The sequence below is a fragment of the Gallinula chloropus genome, assembly GCF_964237585.1.
Source record: "Gallinula chloropus genome assembly, chromosome: 2".
NCBI classification, from domain to species: domain Eukaryota; kingdom Metazoa; phylum Chordata; class Aves; order Gruiformes; family Rallidae; genus Gallinula; species Gallinula chloropus.
In genome coordinates, this window is record NC_140086.1 from 158,942,868 (window position 1) to 158,959,504 (window position 16,637).

The 16,637-nt window shown below is 47.5% G+C and overlaps 1 protein-coding gene across 1 annotated transcript in view; it reads left to right on the forward strand.

Annotated features, from left to right (window-relative positions):
- Window positions 1-387: 387 nt before the first annotated feature.
- GARS1 (glycyl-tRNA synthetase 1) overlaps window positions 388-16,637 on the forward strand; it is a 30,896-nt gene continuing 14,646 nt past the window's right edge. Inside the window, exons 1-8 of the mRNA XM_084260546.1 lie at window positions 388-596; window positions 4,187-4,288; window positions 7,634-7,736; window positions 8,998-9,139; window positions 10,155-10,243; window positions 12,589-12,665; window positions 14,351-14,496; window positions 16,032-16,181. Of these exons, the coding sequence (XP_084116672.1) occupies window positions 420-596; window positions 4,187-4,288; window positions 7,634-7,736; window positions 8,998-9,139; window positions 10,155-10,243; window positions 12,589-12,665; window positions 14,351-14,496; window positions 16,032-16,181 (986 nt within the window). The 5' untranslated portion in view covers window positions 388-419. The remainder of the gene's footprint in view (window positions 597-4,186; window positions 4,289-7,633; window positions 7,737-8,997; window positions 9,140-10,154; window positions 10,244-12,588; window positions 12,666-14,350; window positions 14,497-16,031; window positions 16,182-16,637) is intronic.

The window sequence follows — 16,637 nt, forward strand, 5'->3', positions numbered from 1 at the left end:
TGTTCCCTCGTCCCACACACCCCCAGGGGCCAGAGCTGTCCCCCCCACAAAGACACACAAGGGGGGGAAGGAGCTCTCCCCACGCACACAGGAGCTGCCGCGCCTCAGACACACACCCTGGGGACCTTGCGGTGGGGGGGGGCGGGGACGGGACACAGCCCCGGCGCGGGGGGGGGGCGAGTGCACGTAGCCGGCATTGCGCAGCCTGCGCAGGCGCGGGCCCGCCTTAGGCGCGCGAGCGCCCCCGCGCGCCCCCCCCCCCCCAGCGCCCCGCCGCCTGACCCCGCGCCGTGCCGAATCTGCGGTGGGGCGGCCTCGCCTCCCGTGCGGAAAGTGCGGCGGCGGGACGCTGGGCCGGCTTTACGCCGGACGGGATTTCATCATGCGGGGGGGGGCAGGGCGGCGCGCCGCGCCTCTCCATGCCGCTGCCGCCCCGTAGAGCCCTGCCCGCCCTGCTGCGCCGCCTGCGCCTCCTCGCCTGCCCGCCCGCCGCCGCGCTCCGCTCCCGGCCCCCCCCACCCCCGGCCGCGACCCCCATGGACGGCCCGCAAGCCGAGGCGCTGCTCGCGCCCCTCCGGCAGGCAGTGCGGCACCAGGTAACCCGCCTCGGCCCGGCGAGGGGTCACCCGCTGCGGGGGGGGGGGGCACGACACACGCACACCGCCGGGGCGAGACCCGGCCGGGCTGGGGTGCGGGGGTCCCGCTGACGGGGATCGCCTGTGCTGCGGGCCCGCCCGGAGCGGCCAGCCGCTGCCTCGGCTCGGGTCTGCGGGGTGGCGTCGTGCCCCGCGTTGTGTGTGGCCGCCCCCGCTTCCCTCTCGGCGCCCCGGGTCCCCCCGGGAGCCCCCCAGCCCAGCTGCCTCCCCGAGCCCCGCCAGGCTGTGCTCCGGCCGGGCTTGCCCCCCTCCCTGCGGAGTGGCTTCCGCTCGGCGCCCTGGCCTCCCACACCCCCTGGTTCCGTGCCGCGGGGCGCCGGTGCCCTGCGGGCTTCAGCCGTGCGTGGGGTTGGCAGCGGATTTGCCGGCGCCGGGTCCCTGGGGTGCGGGGTCTGAGGGTGTCTCCCCGGACCCTGCTCTGCCCCGGAGGGGCCGCGGGGTTGCCTGGGGAGCCTTCCCGCAGGTGCCTGCTCCCTCCCCGTGGCGATGGCGGCGTGGGTTCGAGCTGTCTCGAAGATCTGGCTCTGGGGTTCTCCCTGGCTTTGCTTTCCCGGGCCGGACGTCTGTCCCCTGCCCGAGCTAGGGCTGACTTGGTCACGCTTTAGGGCCCCCACAGGTTTCCCCCTTCCACAGGGTCACACGGTGACTTTCCTTTAGAGCTGAGTTCACCTTGGCTTTGGGGGGGGTTTGCGATATTTCCTAGTTCCATATCTGCCTGATGCAATAAGGGTTATTAATCTCTTTGCATGCTTTCCGTTTCGACATTCTCTCTTGCTAGGTGGCTGTCTGCTATCAGCTGGTGCTGCATCACCTTCCCTTTCCCTCGCAGATGAAGTTGTTATCTTTAGCTTCCCTCTTACCCGAGAGAGATTTGGTTATCTTGTCATTTCCTCAGTGGCTCCTGCTCTCCGTACCCTTGCTAATGGCAGTGGAGCCTGCACATGGGCATTCCCCTTCCCCGCTTTAGCAGCCGGACCTGTGTGTCTGGGTCCCCTGCATGCCTCCTTTAAGAGCCTGAATCCATAGTGTTCAGCTTAGCTGCACACCCAGCTACGTGTGTGTCCTGTGTATTCCTAGATTTGCGCGTTTGTTTTCCCATTAAATGGGTGGATTTATAGCCCTCTAATTACACCGGCACCAGCACTTCAATGAGTTTGTATTATGAATCACTGTACGGCATAATGCCTTGGCAGGAGGGCTCCTTGTAAATAACATGATCATCTCTAGAACTAGCAGATTTATTTTTTAAAATCCTGTGTCTTGGGTGCTGGCATTTGCCTGGGAGGTGTTGACGTGCCCCTTCTTTCTGGCTGCCTGGGAGATTGGGGCAGGACCGTGGGGTGCCAAGGAGAGATTTGTGGGTAGATTTGTGTAGCTGGGACCGCAGATAGGTTGTGGCACAGCCAACAGTAGTAATATATGGGGATGTTTTTGTGAGGGGAAAGGCATGGGAGTACTGACATTGGGGTAGCTGATACGACGCGGGGAACCCTGTCTGTCAGCTCCTGGAGAAGCGGATTAATTAAACCTAGGGGACTGTCAGCCTACAGAGAGGAAAGTGAGCAGCGTATCTTCCTGCAGCACTGCCTGATGCAATAAGCTGCCGTGATCCAGGGGTGGATCCCTCTCTGCTTGACTGGTGTATGGGACGAAGCTGCAGCAGAATTTGCCACATCGAGTGCCGCTGCGCGTTCCTCCTCTGGGCTGGGCGCAAGATCGTAGCTTTAATTAGATTGAGTCCTGTGAGCAAACATAATTATTTGCTTCGGTTGTGGTGGTTATAGTGATTTCCTCCCCCCTCCCCCCCCACCTTCCTTGTGTATGTCTCAGCCCTCTTACTTACAGAGCAGGACAAAGAGTTGCTGTACGCTGCTTGTCGATGCTCGGCGATGAGCAGCGGGGTGGTAGCTCTGTTGAGTCAGCAGTAGCTGCTTTGCTGCTGCCTTGATGCTTTTCCCTGAGCTCAACAAAGGCAATTTCGACTTACTACTTTAAAAGAAAAAAAAAAAAGAAAGAAAAACAGATCAGATCCCTCCCTCTGCCACGTTTCGCAGGAATGGCAATGCGAGTCCTCAGCCCTGGAGTGAAACTTGTACATTTTGGTGTAACCAGTTAACAGGAAGGAAACAGCAGATTTGGTCCCTTCTTGCAGCTGACCGTGTTAGGGAACCTAAAAGATTTCTCACTTTTCTTTCTGTTCTTTGTGTGTGCTCATTTTGATGTGCTCTTTTGAGACTTCCCCCTTTTTATTAATAAAATTAGCCTTTGAGCCCCTGGGTCTCTGAAGCACTTCCAGCTTTTCTAACCTGATTACTGAATGGTGGTCTGTGTATTCTCTTCTCTTTGGTTTCTCAGTAGCCTGTAATATTTGTGCCAGAAAAGCTCAGAATTTACGCAGAAGCTGACGTTGTGGAGATATCTTTGGATTATTTTTTCCTCTTCCTTTTTGTTTGGACAAGTGCAAGATGCAAGAAGAATGCTGCACTTGGACCATCCCATCCTCAGAACATCCCACGTGAGATGGCATTGACATCTCTGTGCTTTTTCCTCCTGGGTCAGCTCATTTGTCCTTCTCAGTAATTCAAGATAGATTGTGGTCTTGGCTGAAGAAGAGTGGACCAAAAAGAAGACTTTTATCCAATTTATCTCCAAGAGCAAGCTGGGCATGACTGCTGAGGATAGTGTTCAGAAAAGTGTGCTGTTGGGTATTTAGGGGTGGTGCTGTTGGGTATTTAGGGGTTGAGCACTTCCCTAGGATGAAAGGGGAGAATCATCCCCACAGGGCAGAGAAACCTTTTGGGAACCCTGACAAGGTGATAGTGGTTTGACTTGGGTCATGACCTTGGTGTAAGCCCACAGCAGGGTTTTGCTGTCCTAGAACATCTAGGCATTGGGGTTTGGGGGGGTTTGTTTTCGGAGGGGAGGGGGTTTTGTTGTTTTGTGTTGGGGTTTTTTTTTCCCATTTTTGGCTGGTTTTTGGTTTGAGGTTTTCTTACTCCATTCTTTTCCAGAGTTACTGGACAAGTTTTAAAAACAGTAGCAAAAACTTCTGTACTTACTGGCCAGATTTGAAGAGATATGACAGAGGAAAAGAAGTCTTAAATGATCATAAATTTTGAAGAACAGCGAAGGGTAGAAGGGAGAGAAGTCTCTTCACTGAGAAAGAGAGCACAAAGCCTTTATCAACCATCTGAGAATCCATGCAGTACATCCTCAGAAACAGAAGTCTAGGGCTTGTGGAAATCCACTGTGAGTGGTGCATAGAGGAGTGTATTTGCACACCGAGATTTAATAACTGCTCTGGGATTTAACAGCGACGTTTTGTGGGGTTGAATTTCTCTTAATGATGTCTAGTTCTGATAACACTGGGTGTTTCTCAGTTCTACCAATTGCAGCAACCTCTTGAGACCTGTGTGGAGACTGGATAAAACCCACCTTTTGGATTGCCCCTGGGAGAGCTGAAGGTGGGAGAGTTCTTGTCTATGGCATTCTGAGAAATCTGTATCTTGTGTTCTGTCTCCTCCTTCTAGGGAGAACTGGTAAGGAAACTGAAAGAAGAGAAGGCTCCCCAGGTGGATATAGACAAAGCTGTAGCAGAGCTCAAAGCTCGGAAGAGGATCTTAGAAGCCAAGGTGAGTCTGGAAATTAAATTTAAGTTCCCTGTTTTTGTCTGAAGAGCCTTGAAAACTCTACTTAGTACTTCTTCTACAGTATTGATTTGGGCCTAACAATCATGGCAAGGCAGGCTGAATTGCTTCTGATACCATTTGTGTGTTGCCAGGTAGTGGCAACATCCTTCTTTATCTGTTAGCATTTAATCCCAATGTGTGAACAAGTAAATGTGAGTTATTCATGGTCAAAGCTGAAATTCAACGTGTAGGTTGCTAATCCTTGTTTCCTTCTACACCTTTTTCACTCACAGGGAGCCTACGTGCTGTTAGCTGTAGTGACTTTCATCTTCAGATTCTTTGTGCTGTAGTTAAATTCCCAGACTGGCATAAAACATGTTTCTTTAAAAAAAAAAAACCAACATTTTCTTTACTACAGTTTCAACAAAGTTTTTGGAGACATTTCAGATACCCTGTGGTTTTTCTCAGCCTCAAAGAGAAGGGTGTATTGAGATTGTGTCCCTGTTTTAAATGCTGTTGTGCTCTTGAAAGTCTTTCTGCAAATGAAATGATTGAACTTCAAGTTTTTATTGTCTCTAGATCAATAAACAAGTAAAAATAAACTTCCTTAAGTTTATTTTCCCTCCTCTCCACCCTCAGACTGAAACAATAAAAAGAAACTCCCGAAGCCTGAAAGCCTTTAGGTGTGTGTAGTCGTTGAAGAAGCTGTGAGGTTCTCCTTAATTTGTATTTCATAGAAAAACTATTTGCTTTGGTGGTACTCCTAAAAATAAAGAACTAGATACCCTGCTGCTTGCACTTAACTGTGAGAACGTGACTGTACCTGAATTGAAACCAGTTGACCCTCTTTGTCCTACGTACTCACGTGAGGCAAACAGCCACACTCTCAGGTCTGGCATTGCAGCTGTTTGCATACATTTAACCCACATAAAAAGATGTCTTCTTAATTTTTTTTTTTAATATTCAGCACAGAACTGTGCTTTGAAACCATCCCATGAAACCTGTGCTGATAGCCAGCTCGTCCCAAAATGAGTAGTTTCTAAATGTTTTCCCAATTCTCTTTCCCAGCCCTCGGAAGCTTGATGTAGAGAGATGTAGCAAGGCAGGTTAGGAGTCTTGGCATCCCTGTCAGCCCCACCTTTCTGTTGGAAGAGTGCCTGTAGGATGCAGCAGAGAGTTGTGCTTGCCAGTTACACAATTTGTGTGGGTTGTGTCCCTGTCAGTGCAAGAATGACCTTGCAAACCCAACGTCTGCCCTTGTGAGTGCAGCGCTCTGATACAGGACAGTGTTTCCAGTCATGCATCACAGTCGCTTGCAGCTTTTGCAGGAAGCAGCACTGTGAATGCTCATTAGCTGCAGCAGCTGCTGGTATGGTTTTCAAGCCTGATAATTCCTACTCAGAGACAGCAGAGTGGCACTGAATGAGAAGCTTTGAACAGCACAGAGCACTTGAAGGTTTAAAATTCCTTGGCCGATGTCTTCAGACCATGTCTTCAGTCAGTGGAAGCTCCTTACAGGGTCTTTCTCCCCCTTGAAGGCTAACATGCCTTCTACTTAGGAATATGTGCCAGGCAGAAGAGTCTGTTTCTTTGACTTCTGCACCAGTTCATTAACTGCTGTCTTTAGGCAGTAGAAGAGGGGCTCTGTTTGCCCCTGTGCTGCTGGCCATTGCTCCCTGCCAGCTCCAAATCAGGCTGTGTCAGTGTTGCTCTCTTCCTGTCCTATCTCTGGGCAAAACCCATCCTTTCTCTCTCAAGAATGCCTGGTCACTGTGAAATGCAATTCTGTTGGTTTAGGCAGAGAGTGCCAAATGAATTAATTTTCATGCTTTAAAAAGTCCTGTTCTGGTGCTTTCTTGCACGTGTGTTTCTTGTGAAGTGACTCCTTGGCTTATGCTAATTCATGGGAACAGCAGAGTTATAGTACTTTTAATGTTAGACCATGTTTATTTATCTTTATAGATGCTTAAAATAACTAAAAATGTGAAATCACTGGTTGCATGGTACTTATTTTATTACCAAAAGGCTGTTAAACTGAAGTGTTTGTCACTTAGGAAGATCTGAATTAATTTATTGACCTTCTTGGCTTAACTCTGCTGTAATTATCGAAACATCTTTGTTGAAGGAAATCTTTCAAGTCTATTAACTTTCTTGACAGAGTTCCTTGCAAAATTTGTAGGTTTTCAGATAAAATAGTGAGTTTGCTGGGAAACATTTTCACAGAATCTCATGGGGGATGTAGGCACCCTATAACTGAATTTCCCAGGTGTGGATGGGCATATCTGTGAAGTGTAGGTTTTGTGACTAGATTGTCTTCCTACACAAAGCTGATGATGTTTGTAGTCTTCATGGTAAAAATTCTTTTGTGAAAGCTTTATGTATGCTGAGAGTTAGATATTTGTGTTCTGAGCTAGTCACTTTGAGCTCTTTTTGTAGTTAGGAGAGGGATATGGGTCAGAAGAAATGGCTGTTTCTCTCCACCGATGGCAAAGAAAACTGTGGATAACGAGCTCAGACTTAGTTGTCTGAAGGTTAGGGCAGATGAGTCCACCTCCCAAGTGTCTAAAACACTGCATTCAGGCAATCACATTCAGAGAATCACAGAACAAAACATTAATAAGGTCACCCCTCAGTCTCCTCTTCTCCAAGCTAAAGAGGCCCAGCTCCCTCAGCCTCTCCTCATAAGGAAGGTATTCCACCCCCTTCGTCATCTTGGTGGCCCTGCACTGGGCTCTTTCAAGGAGTTTTGTGTCCTTCTTAAACTAAGGGGCCCAGAACTGGACCCACTATTCCAGGTGTGGTCTCACCAGGGCAGAGTAGAAGGGGAGAAGGACCTCTCTTGACCTACTAACCACCCCCTTCTAATACACCCCATTGCCATTGGCCTTCTTAGCCAGGAGGGCACATTGCTGGCTCATGTCACCCTGCTGTCCCCCAGGACCCCCAGGTCCTTCTCACCTATGCTGCTCTCCAACAGGCCAGTCCCCAACCTATACTGGTACCTGGGGTTGTTCTTCCCTAGATGTCAGACCCTACAATTGCCCTTGTTAAATCTCATTAAACTTCTCCCCTCCACCCTAACTCTCCAGCCTGTCTAAGCCTTGCTGAATGGCATCACAGCCCTCTGGCGTGTCAGCCACCCCTCCCAGGTTTGTGTCATCAGCATTCATAATTAAGTGCTTGACTCTCAGTGTAACCATTGCTCTTTGGAGAAAGAATGTGTTGGCAGGATACCTTTGCTTCAAAATGGTCTTTACAGACTTCTGACTCGCAGTGGGGAATGAAGAGGATTCCTCCTCCTGCCAGAAACAGGAGCTGTTACCTGGTTTTGGTTTGCTTGAATTTCAGGAGCTGGCCTTACAGCCCAAAGATGACGTCGTGGATAGAGTTAAAATGGAAGATACCCTGAAAAGGAGGTTTTTCTATGATCAAGCCTTTTCTATTTATGGAGGTATGGATTTGGAGAAATACACATTTTCATCCCTTTAGGCTAATGCTCTGATCTTTCTAGCTGTGCCAAATGCTGTGCTCTTGCAATGTTCTATTAATGCAACATAAAGTAGGTTTGTTTTTTATAAAGTTGCCTTTAAACTTTATTGCTTGAGTCTGCAAGCCTTTCAATAGTCCTCCCCTTCATAGACTCTTTGTATGGGGAAGTGGCTCAAATTTTGTCTCTTGCTTTCTGAGTGTAAATGGGTGGACTTTAAGATGCATGTTCATTGTAGAAGATGGTTTTTGTGCAGAGGGGTGGGGTGTTTGTAGCACTAGGACGAGGGTTGATGGTTTTAAACTAGAAAAGTATATGTTTAGGTTGGATATTAGGAAAAGGTTCTTCAATGTGAGGGTGGTGGGTCACTGGAACAGCTTGCCTAGAGAGATGGTGGAAGCCCCATCCCTGGAGACATTCAAGGTCAGGCTTGATGAAGCTCTGATTCAACCTGATATAGTGAAGGTGTCCCTGCTCACTGCAGGGGTTGGACTAGATGGCCTTTAAAGCACCCTTCCAACCTGGTGCATCCTATGATTCTATGTTGGACGTTTAAGGGGGTGATAAGCTTATTTCCTAGTAACAATCCATCTTTCTGAGATAATGCTCAGAACTTCTGGTGACCTTTAGAACCTGTTACCTGAATGAACTTTGCCAGTGACCTTTATTGAATGGGTAAACAAATGCGGCTATTAAACCTTCCCAGCAGGTTTAAGGCAGCTTTGGGCAGGCAGGGGCAGCATGGTGCCTGTATGGTTATTGCTCTTTCACTTAAGATACTAAAATAAAAACTCTGGGGTGTTTTATTGACTTTTTCTTTATTTTTTTCATCTTTGTGCCCAAACTAGTGATTGGCAGATAAACTTTCTTGCTGACACTAACATAATGCTCTGGCATATGCAGTATTGCTTCTGCATTCAGGTTCCTCTGTCAGATAGATTGCTCCCACAAAACTCTCCAGAAAATATAATCCAGCTTCTCCCACAACCAGTGTACTCTGCAACTGGATTGTATGGGTTAGGGCAGTGTCTGTCTAGGCAGTTCATGAAGCTTGCTTCCACTTCCCTGTGTAGCACAGAGAAGCTGATGCTTCATGCCCAAAAAATCCACCTCTGCCCTAAAACCAACTGATGGAAACAGTGAGAAGGGAGGACATTCCCTCCAAGCAATTCAGGTTCATACAGTCTTGCACCTATCACATATTTTTACCTCTTTCCCTTTGCAGGTGTCAGCGGTTTGTATGACTTCGGTCCTGTTGGGTGTTCTTTGAAAAACAACATCATCCAGGCATGGAGACATCACTTTATTCAGGAAGAGCAAATCCTGGAGATTGACTGTACCATGCTCACACCAGAGCCAGTTTTGAAGTAAATATGGGTCTCTCTTTTTCTGCAGTGTGTCATTTCTGGTCATAGTTGCTTTTTACAGTCTTCTGTAAAAATTCCCACAGGGATCTTGAGGCTGGGTCACCCAATTTCATACACCATTGCAGTGCAAAATAATTAGGTAACAGTGCACGGGTCAGTGTGAGAAGCTGTTGTTCCCTAAACCAGGGAGAGCAGTGGGACTTGTATGTGAGAGTCTGATGTTTTAATGTCTCTGACATTAGGTAAGAAATTGCCATTATCCCTTTTTCTGAAAGATGAAGAAGGAAAGAAGAAGGATTAAGTGACTTGCCTAAATCTGGGACGCTTGGGGCATAGTTTAGGACAGTGCCCAGGTTGCTTGACCATCCTCCCCTTCTCTGCAGAGGGATGGCAGTATGCAATGAGTTAATTGAGCTCTGAATGCAAATGATGTTTCATTAGCCCTGGGGATTGAAGCCCTCTTTTTATCCACAGACCAGTTTGAGGGACCATCTTCAAGGGTGAGAATGTAGTTTAGATTCTGGACCCTTTTACTTCCATGTATCTCTGCTGAGATTTTTCACCAGGTTTGCTAAATATGTCAGGAGCTTTTGGAATGAGAGTCTGAACTGACTCTGCTCTGTTACTCTGGGTCATGGCATAATGGGTAGAGGACTTCACGGATTGATGGTATAAAACAGTGGGAACCTGTCCACCTGAACTACAGGCTGCTCCTCAAAAGTCCATCTGTGTCTTGCTTTGATCACGGTGCAGTCCCTACAGGCACTAAGTGTCCTCTTAGTGACACATCTTAAGATTTAGATCCTTTGATACTCTTTCACAGGTGGGATTTTCTGTGGGCTGGCACTGCGTAACGTGACTCTGTAACCTGCAGTGAGAGCGAGCACACAGCAGGGGTGCACAGTCTGAAGGGCTTCTCTTTGATAATGATCTGTCCACTGGGATCATACAGGATCTGGGGCTGTCCAGTGGCAGCTTTCATGTTCTCTTTTTTTTTTTGTATCATCTCTTCTAGGACTTCTGGCCACGTAGACAAGTTTGCTGACTTCATGGTGAAAGATGTGAAAAACGGGGAATGTTTTCGCGCTGATCATCTCTTGAAAGGTTTGGGTTTGTTCCAAGGCTCAGTGGGCTGGGGGGCCTCTGGCACTGGTACAGATGTGGGAAAAGAGTATCTTTCCCAAGGAAAGGCAGTTGGTGTAGCCAGTCATGAGTTTTGAGTTTGTTAATTGTACCATACCAAAGATACCATGAGTTCTCACTCCACTCAAGTGTTGTGTTGGTGTCTTAAATAAGGTACATCCTATGCCCCTAGTAGAAACACACAGAGTTGGGTTCCTTTGTCCCAAATCCTGTGTCATCAGGCCACAGTAGATTACTGTGTTGTCTAAGCTGAGGACTCCCTGTATAACAAGGTCCCTGTTCTCTACTGTGTTCTTGTCTGTTTTCCTGAGTTTCAGTTGCTTTTGTTCAGAGCTGAGAACTGATGTAATGATGGTACAGGGGGGCAGAGCATGTTTTTCCTGTGCAAGGGTCACTTAGGCAGCAGCTGCTGACTTTCACATATGTTAGAACCCAGCTGGCCTTTGGGAATGGATTCAGTAGATTTCAGGCTCATATGAGGAGCGACTGAGGGTGCTGGGGATGTTTAGCCTGGGGAAGAGGAGGCTGAGGGGAAACCTTATCACCACCTACAATTCCCTGAAAGGAGGTTGTAGAGAGGTGGGTTATGGCCTCTTCAGCCAGGTGACAGGAGATAGGACAGGATCAGGCAGGGTCAGATCAGATGTTAGGAAAAAGTTCTTCACTGAAAGAGTTGTCAGGGCCTGGAACAGGCTGCCCAGGGAGGGGGTTGAGTCACTAACCTTGGATGTGTTTAACAGACAGGTTGATGAGGTGCTCAGGGATATGGTTTAGCGTAGGACAGGAACTGTTATGCTTGATGATACTAAAGGTCTTTTCCAGCCTAGTGATGCTGTGATTTCCTAGGTTTGCAGAGTTCTCACACTTCCTGCTGGTAATTGATTAAATTTTGTTTACAAAAAAAAAAAGATCACATGAAGGGAAACCTGTATGAAAACTTTTTCATTTACAGCTCCATGGTGAAAGGACAGATCCTTAGTTTTCTAACCTTTTCCTTGGAAGTTATGTAGAATGGTCTGTATTGGAACTGAAGCTCTTTTCTTAATATCCACTTAGAATTTTTGTTTCATTAAAACAAACCCAAACAACAAAAGATGCCCATCTAACCCTCTGCCCACTTCCCTCACTGAATAGCGTCACAAAGAAGAGTGTCAGTGCCTTTTCTGCAGCCTGTCACTGGTGAACAGCCACCTGCTGTTCCTGCTGCTAAAAAGTGGGATTGCTTTTTTCAAATGAGGGTGGGAAGTCTTGGCATCGCTCTCTGCCTTTGTGTCTCACACGGGATGTTGGGCTTTGAAGCAGGATGTGATCTAACTCCTGTACCAACTCAGTATGTGCCGCTGAGTGCATGTGGGTAAAATCAGCCTTGCTGGCTCTGGATCAGACACTGCCTTTAATTTGCTGTCTGTATAGAAAGAAAATAAGGAGAAAGGGACTGCAAAGCACTGCTTGGGTTGAGAAGAACGAGTGTTGGAAAGAAACTAGATAAGGCAAATGGGATCCTGGTGTGCATCAAAAGGAGCATTGCCAGCAGGTCAAAGGAGGTGATCCTCCCCCTCTGCTCTGCTTTGGTCAGGTCCCACCTCGAGTGTTGTGTCCAGGTCTGGGCGCCTGGGTATAAAAAAGTCAGGGATCTCCTGGAGAGATTCCCACAGAGGGACACAAATGTGATTAAAGGCCTGGAGCATCTCCCCTGTGAGGAAAGGCTGAGTGAGCTGGGAATGTTCAGCCTGGACTGAGAGAGGACTTGATCAATGTTTATAAATAGCTGAAGTGTGGGACACCGGGGGAAATAGCCAGCTTCTTTTCAGTGGTCTGTGGGAACAGGACAAGGGGCAATGGCCTCAAATTGGAGCACAGGAAGTTCTGCACCAATATGTGGAAGAACTTTTTCCCAGTGAGGGTGGCAGAGCCCTGGGACAGGCTGACCAGGGGGGTGTGGAGTCTCCTTCTCTGGAGATATTCCAGACCCATCTGGATGCCTCCCTGTGTGACCTGTCCTAGGGACCCTGCTTTGGCAGGGGGGTTGGACCCAATGATATCTGGAGGTCCCTTCCAACCCCTACAATTCTGTGATTCTGTGACCTGTTGTTTTCCCTGTGGCACACCAGTGCAGTGAACTGGCTTCACTCCTCAGCTGTAGGTCAGCATTGCCCTGCTGACATGAGTGGAGTTGCCCCAACAGACACTGGCAAGACAACTGGTGGGCATACACTTGCCATACTGAAGGATCTTTGCCTGTTTTTAGATTGGGGTCAGTGATGGGGTTGTAGTGTAAACTCACTAGGTGCTTTTCTTGCTTACAGCTCACCTACAAAAGCTTATGTCTGACAAGAAGTGCACAGCAGAGAAAAAGGCAGAAATGGAAAATGTTCTAACACAGGTAGGTGCCTGCATGGGATGGTGAATGCTTCTGAGGAAGTGTGAGAGGAAATGTGATGCTTCTAGTCCAGAGGCAACATCCCTACTGTGTCTCAAAATATGCTTGGAAATCCTCACCTCAGAGATACTTGTAGTCTCTGCATGCTCCTGAACACTGAAAACTTACTGGTTAACAAATACTGTGAACTTGCTGCTGAATCACATCTCCCTTCTGCTAATTTGGGGAGTTATTTTATTAGCCTCTTGGATGTTGGATTCATAGGGCTGAAGCTCTGTCCTCGGAGCTGGTTTGCTCTGTTTCCACCTCACCCTGGCAAAAAGCCTGTGTCTTCTGAATCCGCCCTTGATGAATCAAAGGAGCAGAGATGGGTGAGGAGTTTTATCCACGTTTCTCTGAATCACCTTAGCCTGAATTGGTATGTTTTAAAGTTATCTCAGCTTTGAAGCACTTGAGATTTGTTCCTATATCTCTAGCACCCTGTGCAGACTTTTTCCTTTGTTTGCTGTGAGAATAGCTGGTGCTCCAGGCTGACATTCCTGAGCAGCTGTACAGACATTTCCCTTTAATTATTTGTTTTTCTTACTTTGTTTTTAATGCTTTTTTCTCATGGCTTCGAAGATAAATGCTTCCAGAGCTATGCATAGAATGAATATTTCCTTCCAGAAAGAGTGACTTGGTTTTTTTCCTGTTGTATTGCATCACTGAGCAGCTGCCATTTGGTTTTCCACAATACAACACTGAACTTTCACCATCATCTAGGGGAACCCCTTTATTAGTAAACTGTTTTTGTCTTGAGTTTACTCTGATGTATTGATCATGACAGTGAATGCTAGAACAACTCATTTGGTGTTGAACTCAAGTGTTAAATCATTGCTAAACTGTAGATCCTCTGTGGTATTTAAGTCTGGAAACCACATTTAAAAGTACATATGCAAAAGGCTAGTACATAAATGAATAAAGCAATGCTAAAAATTCCACCTTTTGTGCAGTTAGGTTGCAGTTAGATCTGTGGTTCTACTGCTTGTTTCCCACCTTCCAGAGAAAGGGAAAGGTGAGGTCCTGGAAGGGACTGACATCATCCTACTTGTGAAAACATCCAGTCATTACCAAATTGTTTTCAGAGCAAATGGGAAATCTTTCAGCAAGAAGCTCTGTGCTGCAGATTTGCTCTATTTAACTGAAGTGCAGAACAGCTCTAAAACACAGCCTCCAACACGTAGCTTGAACACTGCCTCTGATGCAGCAAAGAGAAATGGATGCAGACAAAGCCCTGCAGAAATTTCAGCTTTCTTCTCTCTCACTGCTGTGGTTTTTTTCCTTTCTGACACGCTGCTCCCCGTGTTTTAGCTGGAAGCATTCAAAAGAAGCTGCTGGTGGGTGGTGATGCAGCCCCAGTGACTCTTCTGCTTTACGCCCACTCTCATGCTCAGTGCTTGCATCTCCTCCTAGCCTTCAGATCTCCTGCAGTATGACTGAGTTGTGGATCTGTATTACCAAGATTGGTTTGTGGATGGGCAGTGTGATCTTTTATCATCAGTTCGAACTTCAGTTTGCTTGAAAATTTAGGTTAAAAGGGAATATTTTGGGCAGGTGATTCAGAGCTGTGGATTGTGCTCAGTAGATGATGAAGAGGACATAATTCATTCCTGTTATCTAGTAACAATTCTCTTGTGTTTTGATATTAGTTGGACAATTATGGCCAGCAAGAACTCGCAGATCTCTTTGTGAACTACAACGTGAAATCACCCATCACTGGGAATGACTTGTCCCCTCCTGTTTCTTTCAATCTGATGTTCAAGACCTCCATTGGGCCCGGAGGAAACATGCCTGGGTGGGTACTAATCTCATTCTGCTCACACTCTTCCCTTCTTCATATATCACTTGGAATGAAAACAAAGTCTCAGCAGGACTGAAATATTAGTTTTTTCTTCAGTAGCTTTCCTCTGCCTTTCAGTCCCAGACTTCTCTGGTGTTCTTTGTGCTCTTGATAGAAGGTAGGAGGAATGAGGAGCTGTTGCAAAATCACAAAAATCCTTGAGGCAGCCAGACTGTGTGGGTGACAGCAGTGCCCTTACTGGTTGGAGTTGTTTCCATATAGCCAGTAATACTGTGTCCCCCCAGCAACTCCATGGCTATAGAGAACCCGTGTCAGCATACCTGTTTCAAGATGAAGTTACTTAGCAGGGTGATCCAGTGGCAGCATCGTTTACTAGGTGTTTGTAGTTAGTGTGGGAGAGTGTAGAGGCTGTTGGCCTGAGTTAGGGTCTCCAAAACTAAATTTGCTCCTCCCCTTGCTCTCTTCCCATCAGTCAAAGGCGGAAAATACAGTGCTTGCCTGTGGGATGGGATTGGAGATAGGTGTCATATGTGTAGTATGTGAAATAGTCTGTGTAGGTGGTATCCTCTCTGGAAGTCTCCAGTTGCTGTAGGGGTTATAGGGGCCTTATGCTAATGCCACTTCACAGGTTGTGTAACAGCAGAGGCCGTGGTTTGCCTGCAAAATCCATGTTCCTGAGCAGCCTGCTACAGCTCAGGCCCACATAGCAGAGGCAAGGAGGGTGTGTTCCCTGTGGCCTCTTCTATGCCACTGTGTTTCATTCACATGCCTTTTTCCATGTTTGCATCTCAGAAAGAGCCACGTCATCCAATTCACTTTGGAGACTGTGTTTTCCTGTGTGATTTAGTCTAGGTGATCCTGCTCTGGCAGGGAGGTTGGACTAGATGATCTTTAGAAGTCACTTCCAACTCCTAGTGTTCTGCTAAGAAGGTCCCCTCAGTTCAAGAAGGACACAGAACTCCTTGAAAGAGTCCAGCACAGGGCCACCAAGACGATGAAGGGAGTGGAATACCTTCCTTATGAGGAGAGGCTGAGAGAGCTGGACCTCTTTAGCCTGGAGAAGAGGAGACTGAGGGGTGACCTTATCTATGTTTATAAATACGTAAAGGGCGAGAGTCAGGAGGATGGAGCCAGGCTCTTCTCAGTGATGCCAGCGATAGGACAAGGGGCAACGGGTGCAAGCTGGAGCAGAGGAAGTTCCGTGTGAATGTAAGGAGGAACTTTTTCACTGTGAGGGTGACAGAGCCCTGGGACAGGCTGCCCAGAGAGGCTGTGATGTCATCTTCTCGGGGGACATTCAAACTCACCTGGATGCATTCCTGTATGATTTAGTCTGGATGATTCTGCTCTGGCAGGGAGGTGGACTAGGTGATCTTTCGAGGTCCCTTCCAACTCCTAACGTTCTGTAACTCTGTGAGAGGAACCACAACCCTGAAATTTTATAGCAACTGTGGTTTTGCTTCTCTTGCTGCTTTCCCCACCCGTTTATCTTACTGAATTTTCCTTTTGCTCCCTTTGTTGCCTTTCAGCTATCTGAGGCCAGAAACCGCACAGGGAATATTCCTCAACTTCAAACGTCTTCTGGAGTTTAACCAAGGCAAACTGCCTTTTGCTGCTGCCCAGATTGGGAACTCCTTCAGAAATGAAATCTCACCCCGTTCTGGCCTCATCAGAGTGAGGTACTGCCAATTTCTTCTTCCAGCAGAAGGGTACCTGGGAGCAGGTACCACCTTCCTTTTCCCCCATTGTTTGTACACAGTTATTCCATGCTGGTTTTCTTCCAGAGGACTCCTGATAATGTGCCTAGTGAGTCTCAGGGTTCATGAGCAAAGAACTCAGTTAAGTTTTTAGCTCCAGAATTCTATCTAAGCCTGGCTGGTGAGAAGTTGCCTCTCTGAAATAGCTGTTGTATTAGAGACACCTAGATCAAACTCTGTTTTACTAAGGAAATTTGGCTTCCATCGTAATCTAAAGGAATCACATTAAAGGAAGCTGTGCTCTCTACAGGATATGCAACTTTGGTTGTTTAATGATGTTCACACAATTTACTTTAAAATTGGAATCTGGAATTAAAATACAACTGGTTTTGCAGCAGCATTTCCTTCTCTCAGTTCTGCAGATTCTGCAGTTTGCTG